This window comes from Nerophis lumbriciformis, linkage group LG13 (genome assembly GCF_033978685.3).
Source record: "Nerophis lumbriciformis linkage group LG13, RoL_Nlum_v2.1, whole genome shotgun sequence".
Lineage (NCBI taxonomy): Eukaryota > Metazoa > Chordata > Actinopteri > Syngnathiformes > Syngnathidae > Nerophis > Nerophis lumbriciformis.
In genome coordinates, this window is record NC_084560.2 from 30,134,679 (window position 1) to 30,150,420 (window position 15,742).

General features: G+C 38.3%; 1 protein-coding gene across 2 annotated transcripts in view; it reads right to left on the minus strand.

Annotated features, from left to right (window-relative positions):
- The window catches only part of srpx (sushi-repeat containing protein X-linked), a 33,868-nt gene that overhangs the window by 14,933 nt on the left and 3,193 nt on the right, over nucleotides 1-15,742 (minus strand). The window contains exons 2-3 of one of the 2 annotated variants that reach the window (XM_061971095.2): nucleotides 12,657-12,899; nucleotides 137-190 (exon numbers count right to left, since the gene is read on the minus strand). In XM_061971095.2, the coding sequence (XP_061827079.1) occupies nucleotides 137-190; nucleotides 12,657-12,723 (121 nt within the window). In that variant the 5' untranslated portion in view covers nucleotides 12,724-12,899. The remainder of the gene's footprint in view (nucleotides 1-136; nucleotides 191-12,656; nucleotides 12,900-15,742) is intronic. The other variant, XM_061971096.2, reaches the window with a different exon arrangement.

The following is a 15,742-nucleotide window of genomic DNA, read 5'->3' on the forward strand; positions in this document are numbered from 1 at the left end:
TCCTGCTGGCTCAAACCCTGAGGACGCTGACGCTCGGCTAATTTCCACTCGGAATAAAATTTTTTAAAAAAGAGCATTCATCAGAGGGCACGGATTAGGAGAGTATTTGCAATGTCAGGCTTATCAATGGTGTCACCTTTAAATGCATGAGAATACCAGTCCTCATCTCCGGGGGCGGGCTGTCCTGACCCTGGGGATGGAAGCAAAGGATGAAAAAAAAAAAAAAGCAACTAATAAGCAAGAAGAAAAGACAAGCATCCAAGATGTTAGGCAATGTTTTTAATACACTCTCCTGGGACGACAGCGCCAGGATCAAGTTTTAAAAAAAATTGCTTTTACATCTGAAACAGACTTACGAGAGAGCGAGAGAGAGAGAGAGAGTGAGTGAGTGAGTGGAGTTCATTTGGGTTGAAGTCATGCAGAAAGAGTGAACCTCAAATGATTTTTTTTTTTCATCCACTTTGGACAAGGACTGAGTGTTTATTCTCTCACAAAATTGTTTTTTAATTGCATCATAGGAAAAACACGGTAAAAATGTCTATAAATCTTTGCAATTGCTCAACCTTTCTGTCCCAGCCAGCTGGCCTTTTTATCAGCCTTACATTGGGAGCTGAGCCTCATTAAGAAACAGAAAAATTATCAGTTTTCATAACTGAAGTCAACAACTTTAAAGATGTGTATTCTTTAATTTTAATTCATTGTTGGAACAAAAACAACTATCTATTCAGTATAAACAAAATAAAATTGTTCCTCTTTTTTCAAACTGCTGCACCTCTAACTGAAGTTAGCAGCTTTAAAAAAAATGCATTTTGCATAACTGTTTTTTTCCACAGAAACTGCTGCACCTTATTCTGGAAGCAAAAAAGTGATCTGTTATACAAAGCGGAAGTTAGCAGCTTTGAACATGCAATTTGACCTTTTTTGCTTCCAACTTCTAAACCTCATTCAGTCCCTTCAGGATTTTGCGATCGAGTCATCCATCCATCCATTTTCTACCGCTTATTCCCTTTGGGGTCGCGGGGGGTGCTGGAGCCTATCTCAGCTACAATCGGACGGAAGGCGGGGTACACCCTGGACAAGTCGCCACCTCATCGCAGGGCCAACACAGATAGACGGACAACATTCACACACTAGGGCCAATTTTTTAGTGTTGCCAATCAACTTATCCCCAGGTGCAGTTCAAGTAAATTCAAGCAATCCCTGCGAATTCTGCATGCTGGTCATTTTTTTAGGGCATTACGGCAAGTCACAATGCCGTAGTTGCCGTAGTTACATTTCAGCCCTGCATATGTGTATATATGTTTACATATGTATACATATTGCAACTTTGGCCAATGCCCACAACTTCCTCACAACTTTGGGCCATTGGATTTTGTCTCTGAGCGGCGCTCAAGCGACGCACGTCAACTGTCTAATCAAAATTTATGTTTGTTTCTTGTGTAGACGAAGCAGGAACATCATTGTGTAACAAAATATCAACTCTTTATTGCTCAAACAGCACAACTGTTGTCCTCACGCATTACTTAGACCAGGGGTCGGGAACCCTTTTGGCTGAGAGAGCCATGAAAGCCAAATATTTTAAAATGTATTTCCGTGAGAGCCATATAATATTTTTTTTTAACACTGAATACAACTAAATGTGTGCATTTTTAAGTAAGACCAACATTTTTAGAGTATAATAAGTCTCTCATTCTTTTTAATAACATTGTTATTCTGAAGCTAACCAATAATAAATAAAATACTTCTTACCATTAATGCGACTTCTTGAACAGGTGCGGTAGTAAACGGATGGATGTATTAAAATGCATGAGAATGTTTTATATTTTGAACCTTATTTTTAACACTGTGATTAGCAGCGGAATTATTCAGTACTTATCCTGTTAAGTAATGTCAGCTAAGATTTATCTGAGAGCCAGATGCAGTTATCAAAAGAGCCACATCTGGCTCTAGAGCCATAGGTTCCCTACCCCTGACTTAGACCAACCTCTGGTTCCTATCTACAGAGCTGCGTCTTCTGGGTAACCTAGTATATAAACATTTCTTTCCTAGTTTCAATGTATTTAATTACTCAATTTAATAAGCTCTCAACAGGTCTCAAATGCTTTTATGTAGTCAATGTGTTGGAACATAAATATGTTTAAGATGAAAAAATTTTTATGTCTGCAATTTGTGGACAATAAGGAAGCCTTTGGTGGTGTTATAAATAAAGTTGATTTGATTTGATTTCTTTCTGTAATTACTAGGAATTCTTATTATTACTATTATTAGTTATACCAATCAAAATCAATCGTGGTGCCATACAAAAACACGAGTTGATCCAATGGTATTGAAAAAAATAAGCCTCAAAACATTGCAACTTTTGCCGCAACCTTTTGAAAAAGCTGCTGAGAATTAAGGCATTTTTAGGCCGCAACAATCACAAAAAAAGCCTACAAAATTCTGGATTGACTCCTCGTTGGAGGAACAAACACGGATTCAGCTTGTGCAGCTAAACTTAGCCACTTCAAACTGCATTTTCCTTTTTCCTTTTTTTTTTAAAGCTGCTGTGCTTCATCACAGGGCCAAAAATATATATATCCATTTTGCATTGTTCTTGTTTTTTTTAACTGATGTGCTTTGTCATTGGGGGAAACACGCATCCATTTTGCACTTAAGAGCTTTAAAAATGCATTCTTTCTGTTTATTTTTTCAAAGTGCTGCAGCTCCCGTTAAGTCCTCCGGCGACCTTCAGGGAAGGCGTGCATGGCACTTTCAAAATCTCTGATCTAAGAGGGGACATATAGTATAGGCTGCATTTACACTCCACGTCTCAGGGTTTCGTTCCAATTCAGTGTCAATAAGGGATTGTATGCTTTGTTTTCTTTTGTAGTGTAGTGTCAATGCAGCCTAAGTGCAGTAGCAGCAGCGAATGAATGCATATGAGCATAGAGCTAGCATACAGCGGGCCAATCAAATAGGTGCAAACAAGCGAGGCGGGGGTTAAACTTCATAACCTTGGTATGTTAAGGTGGTGAATGTCTGCTCTGTTCACTAATCACACAGAGGAGGTGTGTTCCTGTGCTCCTCCTCTTAGCTTCATATGTCAGTCTTTGGGTCAGCGCTCGCTCTACATTTTCTCATTGTGGCTTTTTTCCACCCTGACACCTCTCTAACCACGCTGGGGTGACACACACACACACACACACACACACACACACACACACTCCCACACACGCGCATTCTTGTATTTGTTACCTTCTTGAGACCTCCGAAAAATGCCTACCTCTTTAAAGATGTGTATTTACAACATTAATAACATATACATACTATGCAAATGTGAACAAGCCTGTTGTAAAAACGAGTTGGAATTTCACAAGAAAAAGGTCACAGGTTCACAAGAAAAACTTTTTTGGCAGTATTATAATAAAAGTCGTAATTTTACTCAACGCAAGTCAAAATTTTACAAGAAAAACTGAACATTTGTGCAATATAATGATAAAAGTTGGAATTATATTCAACAACAGTCGCAATCTTACAAGAAAAGCTTAAAATGTTGGCAATTTTATAAAGAGTCGTAATTTTACTCCACAAAAGTCACAATTTTATAAGAAAACTTTTAAATGTCGGCAATATTATAATAATAATCTGAATTTTTACTTGGCAAAATTATGACAAAGGTCAGAATTTTACTAAAAAAAATGTCGCTGTTTTACAAGAACAACAAAAAAATTGGCAATATTGTGATACAAGTCAGAATTTTATATGACAATTGTCACCATTCTGCATTAAAAAGTAATAATTTTACATAAAAAAGTAATAATTTTACGAGAAAATATTGCAATTTTACAGAAGCAGAAAGAATATGAGAAATTGTTCCCAATTTTATAAGAAAAAAGTCAACACTGTGAGAAAACGACTGCTTTTAGTCCATTTTTATTTTTAAAAATGTTTTGTTTGTAATTGTTTTTTAATCTTCATTATTTACTTCAAGTTATTACAGTATGTCTCTATATACATATTTATTTTATTTTTTTCATAAATTTTGGCCAAAGGGTCCTAACTTGTTCACCGGTCCTCATATTGACGGTACTTTTCCTTGTTGATGTCTCAAGAAGGGTAAAATACAAGAACACGCACGCACAAACACACGCACGCACGCACGCACGCACGCACGCACGCACGCACGCACGCACGCACGCACGCACGCACGCACGCACGCACGCACGCACGCACGCACGCACGCACGCACGCACGCACGCACACACACACACACACACACACACACACACACACACACACACACACACACACACACACACACACACACACACACACACACACACACACACACACGACAGACACTAAGGTTCTCTCTTGACAGCGATGACATTGAAACTGAATACTGAAGATTGACACTGAAAAGCTGCCGACGGACCGGGGAAGAGGAAAATTTGAAATTGCACTTCATGAAGGGAGAAATTATACGGAAAAGCGATTACACCCAAGTGTTCACTACTTAGCCGTGAAATTGTCTTTACAGAGGTGCAAATCATGCCTGCTTTCACGCCCCAGTTGAAATATCTTTCCAAGATTTTTGCCTAATAACCGAAAATTTCAACACTGCTCCAAGGACTCGAATCTGTCAGTTGAAATGAAGCAATGACTAGGTTTAAATTACCATACACACCACAAAATACAGTCAATCTTCTGAAATACGTTTGGCGAGTTCTGATTTTGAATTAATATACCCCATAAGAAATATTGGAGACACGGTGTCTCTGTTCTATCGAATAGTGGTGCTATAAAGTAGACTAACCAATGACTGCATGGATATTATGTATAGTACACTTCTCACCATATAGTCACTCTAGATTTAACTTATTCTGCATTCCATATCCACCAGGAATGCAAGCAAAAAGCAAATAATTTGACATCTTAATCGGGAATAAATTGTGTATTTTACCATTTTTCTTTGCAAATTCATGGATAATAATAATTGTATGTTAAACATTTCATAAACACCAGAATATAATGTCAATTTAAGATTGAGTAGTGTTCTAATACGGGTTTTTTTTTAACCTTTTTGACCTCAGAGCCAAACTTTTCCAATAAAGAGGGGCCCACTCCAATATTTACACTGAATTAGTCATTTTACTCTTACACCTACTTACAGTTTAACAGGATAATCCTTGTCAAATTATATGAAAGTGTGTGTTAATCACGATTATTATCATTAGCTGATTACAAAAATGAATACTAAATCAAGTATTCTGCAAAAGAAGGGACCAATGAAAAATAAGTTGACACACAGTGCAAAAAAAAAATTCTAACTAAATTAATAATAAATAACAATAAATATATGTTTCTTAAATAAGCTGCCAAAAAGATTAAAGGGCAAATGAAAATACAGCTTCACCACTTAAATCATATTTTTTGCACTTGAGAAACTTCTCAATGACTTTGTTTGAGGCAGAGTCGTGTGTAAAGAGAGTATAGCCAACCCGGATTCAGGCGAGCTCCTCAATGATTGGTCAAAATGCACTCATGTGACTAAAGGGCGCCATGACTGCTACCAACTTTGGCTGATGTTATGTGTCCGTGACGCTTCCTCGTTAGTTTTTGGGCGTGTAAAAATGCCCGGTTGTGCAGCATGGGGATGTTCCACCCGCGAGAAAAGCAGAAAGCTTTTAATGGCTTTCCCCGCATTTAGGAAAGATGAGAGCCACCAACTACGGTCTGTTGTGCGAGGCAAACACACGGCACAAAGTCTGCGTTTTGTTCAGTTAAAGAGATTATTTGACAAAAACAGACTATTCTTGAATCTCAGTAAAACTAAAATAATGCTATTCGGTAACAGCAGAAGAGAAAGTCGAACACAAATACAAATAGACGAAATAGATGTTAAAAGAGTAAAATAATCCAAATTTTGTGTGTAATAATAGATAGTAGTGGATCAATAAAGTTTGTTTAAGTCTAAAAGTACAGCATAGGCAAAGTACAGTGGAGGCAGCCACCACAGTGGACATACTTCACACAAAAGTAACAATTTATCTGTGATTGTTGGTCCAAAGATAATGAAGATTTTGACAAAATGAGGGTAATAATTACTGTTTTGGTTGTTCTGTGTATTATGTTTTTTTATGTTTATTGCAGCGTCGGGTGCGTGTTATAGAGCCTGCTGGTCACTCAACACTGCATGAAGGTAGCAGCACACACACACTCCGGCCGCAAAATTATACTTTGACGAAATAAAAGCATGTTTTATTGTAAGTTTATGTCATTTATCATTGTATTATTTTGTCAAAATTATTAAGGACAAGTGGTAGAAAATGTATTATTAAGCTACTTGTTCATTTACTGTTAATATCTGCTTACTTACATGTTCTATCTACACTTCTGTTAAAATGTAATAATCATTTATTCTTCTGTTGTTTGGACACTTTACATTAGTTTTGGATGATTCCACACATTTAGGTATCGATCCGATACCAAGTCGTTACAGGATCATACATTGGTCATATTCAAAGTCCTCATGTGTCCAGGGACATATTTCCTGAGTTTATAAACATAATAGGATTTTTTTTTAAAGGAAAAAAGATCTTGTGACAAGTCACAAAATATCGATGTAATCATAGAAGTATGGACTAGATGCACTGTTGTACTTGGTATCATTACAGTGGATGTCAGGTGTAGATCCACTAATGGCGTTTGTTTACATTTTGATGCCGGTGAGCTACGGTGTGTAGTGAAGCATGTTTAGCTATTCCTCGTCCTGCATGGATAGTACTTGTAAGAAACTTACTTTATTTGTCACCATGGAGGCGAGGATTAGTGATTTAGAAGTAGCTAAAACACTGCCGACAGCGGATGGACGTTAGCCGCTAGCTAGCTAGCCATGTCATGAAGCACCTCTTCCTGAGGGCGTTTCAGTGTTATAACTTCACCTTTATCGTTAGTTTTTAAGCCAAAATGCGTCAGTCCCCCCCTTTTTTCTGTCTACACACTGTCTGCTTGTAAGTACTCCATGATTGTGCGCTGCCAAACATGCTCGTCTGCTCGTAAACCAGCAATTACACAACGTGACGGCGACGGGGGCGCGGGACCGGTACTTTTCAGAGGCGGTATAGTACCAAATATGATTCATTAGTATCGCGGTACTATACTAATATCGGTATACCGTACAACCCTACTAGAAAATAAGACAAATACAGCCCTGTAAAACATAGTGGTTAGAGTGTCCGCCCTGAGATCGGTAGGTTGTGGGTTCAAACCCCGGCCGAGTCATACCAAAGACTATAAAAATGGGACCCATTACCTCCCTGCTTGGCACTCAGTATCAAGGGTTGAAATTGGGGGTTAAATCACCAAAAATGATTCCCGGGCGCGGCCACCGCTGGTCCCCACTGCTCCCCTCACCTCCCAGGGGGTGATCAAGGGTGATGGGTCAAATGCAGAGAATAATTTCGCCACACCTAGTGTGTGTGTGACAATCATTGGTACTTTAACTTTAACTTTTAATAAGACAAAATAACACTATATTTAGGTAAAAAATATGTATAATATAAAACTTTTTTTTTTTTTTTTGCCGCAATGTTGTGAAGTCGTAATATTTGAAGCGGGATGTAGTGAAAGATGACTGTAAAGTACATTTTCCTTTTATGGTGGAGTTTGGCTGAAGCAGCAGAAACACTGCCCCAAAAAAGAGCAAAATATTTATCTATGGCCATCATTCAAACGAAAACAGTTTATGTCTCATCAGAGGACATTTGAGGAGACTCACAACAGCGTCAACTCTATTTGTCTTCATCTACACTGTGGAACATTTGCCAAGTTAAACAACTGCGTTTCACCACAGCCTGAACTCATCACTCTGCGCTGACTTTTATTGTGCAAGAGAGCAGATGAAGATACAAGAAGCGGGAAAGCCACACATATCGGGAGGCTAATAACAATAAAAAAAAAATACAACATTTTGGTGTCACACTAGCCAAAAACGAATTACACTACGTAGAATTAAAAAAATCGAGCTTCTTACACAGGAAAAATATGCCTACAAAGTTGCGGAAAACTTCCTGATTGCATTCTAATCTGCAGTGGAGCGTGACTGCTATTCCTCAGTCACAGTTGGAACGAAAGCGAAACAGATGACGACGTGTGAACGCTCCAAAGCCAGCATTGATGACGAGATGTGGATTGAGCAGCTCAAAAACGTGTCTCTGCAGCCGCGCGTTTATGACTCATCTCGGCCTGCCAATGTTTCACATCAAAATATGTCCACAGAAAGCATGTGACACTTCTCGCAGCTAACGAGCGCTTTACCCTGCCATTGCCATCCTTTTATTTTTAACTTCAGGGTGCTTCCTATAACAAGTTAAAAAGAAATGTCAAACTGTTATTAGCAGAATCATGAAAGAATCGTCTTCCCCGCAAACCTCCTGGAATTACAGAGGACGATTTCCAATTAGCTTTTCTCTGTGGCCTTGCATCAAATACTGTCATTATGTAGAAGCGCGTCCTGTAAATGTTAATGTGCAGTTACAGGCTGAGGCAGAGGAGACGACATTTACTTTAAACGCATTATAAGATTAGATATTTTTTTGACTTTCTTTTATGTTACTTAGTGCAGTAATGGAAATACTATAAAGCAGTGATTCTCAAACTGTAGTGTAGGGTTGTACGGTATTAGTATAGTACCGCAATACTAATGAATCATATTTGGTCTCTGAAAAGTAAGCAGATATTTAGTAAATGAACAAGTAGATTAATAATTAATTTTCTACCACTTGTCTTTAATAATTTTGACAAAATAATACAATGATAAATGACACAATATGTCACTACATACGTCAGCAGCTAAATTAGGAGACTTTGTTTGCTTACTTACTAATAAAAGACAAGTTGTCTTGTATGTTCTCTATTTTATTTAAGGACAAACTTGCAATAAGAAAAACATGTTTAATGTACTGTAAGACTTTTTGTTAAAATAAAGCCAATAATGCAATTTTTTGTGGTCCCCTTTATTTAGAAAAGTATCGAAAAGTACCGAAAAGTATCGAAATCATTTTGTATCGGTACCAAAATATTGGTATCGGGACAACACTACTGTAGTGGTATGCGGGCTCCATTGAGTGGTATGCCAAAGAATCACTTAATTAAGTGATCAGTGTTTTATTTTCCTATATTCAAACACAATGTTACTCTACAAACTATGTGTAATGTTACGGTGGCCAACCATGTTAAATATACTTGTTAAATAAAACTTCTGCATTGTTTATCAATGAATATTTAGGCAGTATTCTAACGTTGGTCATTATGGTGGTACTTGTAGAGCCAAGTGTTTTCTGAGGTCGTACTTAGTGAAAAACGGTTGAGAACCACTGCTGTAGGTCTTTCAGCCTCAGAAATGTACCCGATCAATGAAAAACTTTTAGAATTTATTCAGCATGACGCAGTATGGATGGACTCTACCAATTGCCTCCTGGGAAGGGAGTAAACAGCTCTATCAATACCCTGAAATAAAGTGGAAAAAAACCGCGAACCCCAAATTTCTATTTGTTTTTCTGCAGGTTAGCTCGCAGGCTACTTCCTTGTTTATGGATACTGATGTAAGACTAAATGTAAAAAACGGACATGACTCTACCATTAGCGCTCTAGGGAGGGGAAACATTCAATCGTGTCTTAAACAACTACAGCAAACAAACTTTTTCTAACAAATACGGAAATCACTCTACCATTAGTATTTTGGCCAAAAATAAGCACAAGACATTAAAACAACATTGACAACTTGTTGAATTAGGTCCTGACGTTGAGCAACTCAAACATAAGATTGAAACAACATGCTTTTTGACGACGTCTAATCAATTTTGGGTTCTGACGTTGATTTGACCATTTAATTTTTTGTCATTTCCCAACCAATATCCTACAACACAGGTACAACGTTAAAACAACATGCTTTTTGACAACGTCTATTCAATTTCAGGTTGTGACGTTAATTTGACCTTTGAAATATAGGAATTTCCCAACCAACAACAGAAGAAAAATAGAGGAAACTAAATAAAATTGTGTCCAACAATATTTGTGTGAGCCTTATTTGTGTTGTTCCATTCATTTGATAGCTAGCAGCCTATTTCTAGGTTCATGTAGAATGTAGGATTGTACGGTACACCGGTACTAGTATAGTATTGCGGCACTAATGAATCAAAAGCGGTACTATACTCTGTTTGAAAAGTACCGGTTCCCTTTTTTTTTTACGGGCATGACGGCGCGTCGTCCTGTCGTGACATTGCTGGTTTTACAAGCAGAGGAGCATGTTCGGCAGCACACAATCACGGAGTACTTACAAGCAGACACAGTGTGTAGACAGAAAAGGGAGAGCGGACACATTTTGGCCTAAAAACTAACGATAAATGTGAAGTTATAATACTGAGACGCCCTCAGGAAGAGGTGCTTTAAGACATGGCTAGCTAGCTAGCAGCTAATATCCATCCGCAGTCAGCAGAAATGACACAATATGTTACTGCATATGTCAGCAGACAAATTAGGAGCCTTTGTTTGCTTACTTACTACTAAAAGACAAGTTGTCTAGTTTGTTCACTATTTTATTTAAGGCCAAAATCGTTCTTCGATTGCAATAAGAAACATATGTTTAATGTACCGTAAGATTTTCTGTTGAAATAAAGCCAATAAGGCAATTGTTTGTGGTCCCTTTTAATTAGAAAAGTATCGAAATACATTTTGGTACCGATACCAAAATATTGGTATCGGGACAACCCTAGTAGAATGACGCCAGGCATTACAATTGGACAGACGGAACTCTATTACTGTATTAGTATTTTGGGCAGGGAAGTCCATAATGACTCAAATCCCAAAAACAGAAAATAACTTTCTTGAGGAAAGGCAAAAAGAACACAGTTAGTCTGGCCGTTTGTTAGCTGGAAGGCTATTTCCTGGTTCACTGATGATAATAAGACAAAGGAACAGTGCCATTTTTTTAATCCTGGAGAAAAACGCAATGAAACAAGTGTTACTCGAATGGCAAACATTCAAAATTAATTCCTCTAACAAAAGTGAAACATTTGTGTAACATCATATTTGAGTTTGCCCATATGTTAGCTATCATAATAGTTTTATTTGTACGGAGAATGCCATTAGGAAAAGACAAACTGGACTATACTATTTGTATCTTGGGACAGGGGGAAACAATTTGGTCATGGCTCCAATGTCAAAGTAAGAAATTCCCCCAACAAAAAAGTTTGCTTATCTGTTAGTTAGCGGCTTCATTGAGAATGGCGTAAGACAAATAGGACATTACCATTTGTCTATCCTCTTGAAAAACATAATGAAACAAGTGTTACTCGAATGGCAAACATTCAAAATGAATTCCTCTAACAAAAGTGAAAAATTATTTGTGTAACATCATATTTGAGTTTGCCCATATGCTAGCTAACATGCTAATTTAATTTGTATGGAGAATGCCATTAGGGAAAGACAAACTGGACTCTACCATTTGCATCTTGAGATAAGGGGAACAATTTGGGCATGGCTCCAATGTCAAAGTAAGAAATTCCCCTAACAAAAAAGTTTGCTTATCCGTCTTCATTAAGAATGGCGTAAGACGTTTAGGAAAAGACAAACAGGACATTACCATTTCCAATCTTGGATGAGGGAATGGTGACTAAATTGTTGAAAAATAAATTAAACTTCTCTATCCTAAATACTTTTTCACCAGCCTGCTCAGTGGCCTTGTGGTTAGAGTGTCCGCCCTGAGATCGGTAGGTCGTGAGTTCAAACCCTGGCCGAGTCATACCAAAGACTATAAAAATGGGACCCATTACCTCCCTGCTTGGAACTCAGAATCAAGGGTTGGAATTGGGGGTTAAATCACCAAAGTTATTCCTGAGCGCGGCCAACGCTGCTGCTCACTGCTCCCCTCACCTCCAAGCGGGTGGAACAAGAGGATGTGTCAAATGCACATGGTAATTTCATCAGTGGTACTTTAACTTTAACCAAATTGAACATTGAACGTTTTTGCCAGCATAAATACAACCAAAGTCATCTTTTTTTTGGCTTTAGTAGTAGACATGTCAGCGTTACTCAGAAATCATTCTGGCATTCAACATACACACACTCGTAGTAATAAAGAAAAGATGCTGTGGGCCAAAAAGGACAAACAAACACACCGCTGTGAAATAAACTTTCCATTAACACGCATAAACAGGGGGCACTTTTGTTGCATGGAGCTGGCAAAATGTTTCCATTAAGAAACATTCATGAGAGTGGATGTGCAAATGTGTTCATGTTTCAGCTTGTGTGATTCCCTACAGCTTGCACGCCTTTGAAGTCCAGGCTGGGGAAAGAAAAGTCAGCCTGACCTCATTAAAATCCATGTCTGTGTGTGCCTGGACATGCAATAAGTGGCCATAAATGCTTGCTAACTCGTAAAACTGGGCCGCTTTGCCGCTTTTTGTCCCCCCGCATGCACACTGCACTCCCCCCGCTCCATGCCCCCTCCTCATACACAGAAAAAAGTTCACCAAAAAATCCAGTGCACAGCATCTAAACACAGTGCTGCAAACACATGATCCATGTTTAAAACAATCCAAGCCAGCTGGGTGTCTTCGTCCAACTAAAAAGAAAGAATTACACTATTTTAAAGAGATTGTGTAGGTTGCTGTTACCTTCGTATGCAGAGCAGAAGTAGACGTGTACGCCGCACAGGAGCAGCAGAGTGGACCACATGTCCATGCCGTGAGAAGCGGGACAGGACAGGACAAGGACGGGAAAAGACGCTCCTCAAACGTGTGCAGGAAAACTTCCAGCGCATTCCTTCTTTTCCCCCCTTAAAGAAGGGCCCGCCTCTTTGCTCCACAAACAAGAGAACACACAGTGTGGCTCACCCACTGACACGGACTCTTCATCACCTTTAAAGAGAGGACACATTTGACACACTTCTTTTTTCACTTACATAATGATTGATGATAAATTGAACTGGAAATCTCATGTAAAAAAATATACAACATAAAGTAGCAAGAAACAATAATGAATAAAGCAAAACATGTTCTGGACCAAAAATCACTTCATATTCTCTACTGCTCGCTAGTGTTACCATATCTGAGATATTGTGTAGAAATATGGGGAAATAATTACAAAAGTACACTTCATTCATTAACGGTGTTACAAAAAAAAGATCAGTTAGAATAATACATAATGTTGGATATAGAGAACAAACAAACCCTTTTTACATTAAATTAAAAATACTGAAATTCCACGACATAGTGAATTTGCAAACAGCCAAAATTCTACACAAAGCAAACTGCAATCCGCTACTCAAGAATATACAACAATTATTCTCAACAAAAGAGGAGAAATATAATCTTAGAGAAAAATGTAATTTAAAACATTTGTACGCACGTACAACACTTAAGACCTTCAGTATATCAGTATGTGGAAGTAAATTATGGAATGGATTAAGCAAAGAAATCAAACAATGTACCAATATGATCCACTTCAAGAAACTCTTCAAACTTAAAGTGCTTACAAAGTACAAAGAAGAAGAACCATGATAAACATTCTGAATTAATTTCATCCATCCATTCATTTTCAAGATAATCTTACTCATCTCACCATATGAAATATAACTTACTTCACCTGCGGGACGAGTACGGCCCGCCAGCGTCCAAACTCCGGCCCGCGGGAAGTCACTAGTTGGTTTTTTTGTATTTGTCCTTTCTATTCTTTTTTCTACCGCGTGTTACTCTCGGGGTGTCCTAGCTGCTCAGCCAAATCATATTGTCTAAAAATGCATATTACCATCGATAACGTTAAAGTTGCAAGTGCGCACTCTTTCAGTCAATTAGTGTGTGAGAAATAAATATATATATATATATATATATATATATATATATATATACACACACACACACACACACACACACACACACACACACACACACACACACACACACACACACACACACACACACAGCCCGTCCGCCAGCAAAAAAGATGTAACCCAATGCCGCCCCCGAGTCAAAAAGTTTGGGGAACCCAGCTGTAAAAAGACATTACACTCTCAGGTGCTAACCTAAGGTAACTTAAGTGGGAGTCAACCACAATCCATATTTGGTAACATAAGTGGGATCCATATTTGTTTATTTAAATGGGAACCATACTGGTAAACTAAGTGGGAACTGAAATGGCCGCAATATACTGTAACTGGTAATCGACATGGTAGCCATTTGTTTACTGATGTGGAAATCATGTTCGCGAACTGACGTCGGAACTATTGGTAACTTAAGTGGTAACCATATTTGTTAAACCACGTGGTAACAAGGTTTGGTAAATTCATTGGTATCCATATTTGGTAATGTTAATAGGATTTATCCAATATGTGTCTGTCAGGCGTCTTCCATTGGTGAGTAATTTGACTTTATTATACAGAGATTAATTGTTACACGTATGAATTTTACTGAAAATATTGCCTGTACAGTTAACAAAAAGGGCACTTTGAGCCTGTAACAAGTTAAATAACTGTATATTATTTCTTAGGAAAAGCTGTATTTTAAGTAAGGTAACAAAAAAAACACAATGAAAGTGAAAGGTAGATCCAAATATTCCAGGAAAAGCCTTGATCCGAGGCAGAGCGTGAGGCAGCTCCTTTAATAAAAGACTCAAAACTGAAAGACGTGACAGCTGGCCAGAAGAGTGGAAACTAAAGAAAAGCCTTAAGATTCCACTGCCATTGTTATGAAGGCCACGAAAGTGGGCGATACGTCTTTCAAGAAAACCACTGCCTTTGAAACTGCTGACTCACATGGCGCCAACAAATGTTCGACTCATGGTTGACTACACTGCACGTCATAACATTAGCTGTGAAAACGCCAGATCATTCCTCCACAGGAAACAAAGGATAATGGCAACTTCGATAGAACGTTAAATTGCAGTGATGCAGCTATGCTTAAATAGATGAATCAAGACAGTTGGAGCTACATCACAGCATATCGTAGCAAACACTGGCCTCATGGGAAATAAATGGAAATAAAATCATCATTCACAAAATCAAAAAAACTGTCATAAAGTGTATAGTGAACAGTGTAAGTAACATCTTAACCATAGATGGACATCTGACTAAATTAAATGGAATAATGATCGCAATGTACTCCGGCTTCCTCCCACCTCCAAAAACATGCACCTGGGGATAGGTTGATTGGCAACACTAAATTGGCCCTAGTGTGTGAATGTGAGTGTGAATGTTGTCTGTCTATCTGTATTGACCCTGCGATGAGATGGTGACTTGTCCAGGGTGTACCCCGCCTTCCGCCCGAATGCAGCTGAGATAAGCTCCAGCACCCCTCGCGACCCCGAGAGGGACAAGCGGTAGCAAATGGATGGAGGGAATTGCTCTTTTTGAAATATGTATTAAAAACGCACTAATTACTTTTCACTCCTTGTTTTAACAGATGAATAGAAAATGACTTGGCAAAAAATATATATAAAAATGTACAGTAAAATAATCCCATAATGTATGCTTTGACTTTTCAGTATGCGGCCCTTGGTGGAAAAATTTTGGACACCCCTGGTTTGGTTTAGTTCTGCATTGTGTTTTTAGCATGTAGCTAAGTAAACAAACGCTGAATATTGTATAAGTGTCCACAAAATCCATACATTTTCCTGTATTTGAGTCTCATGATTTGGACTGCCATGCATACATAATTAACTGTGTCCCCCACATCTGCGGTCCTTTCCAAGGTTTCTCATTGTATCC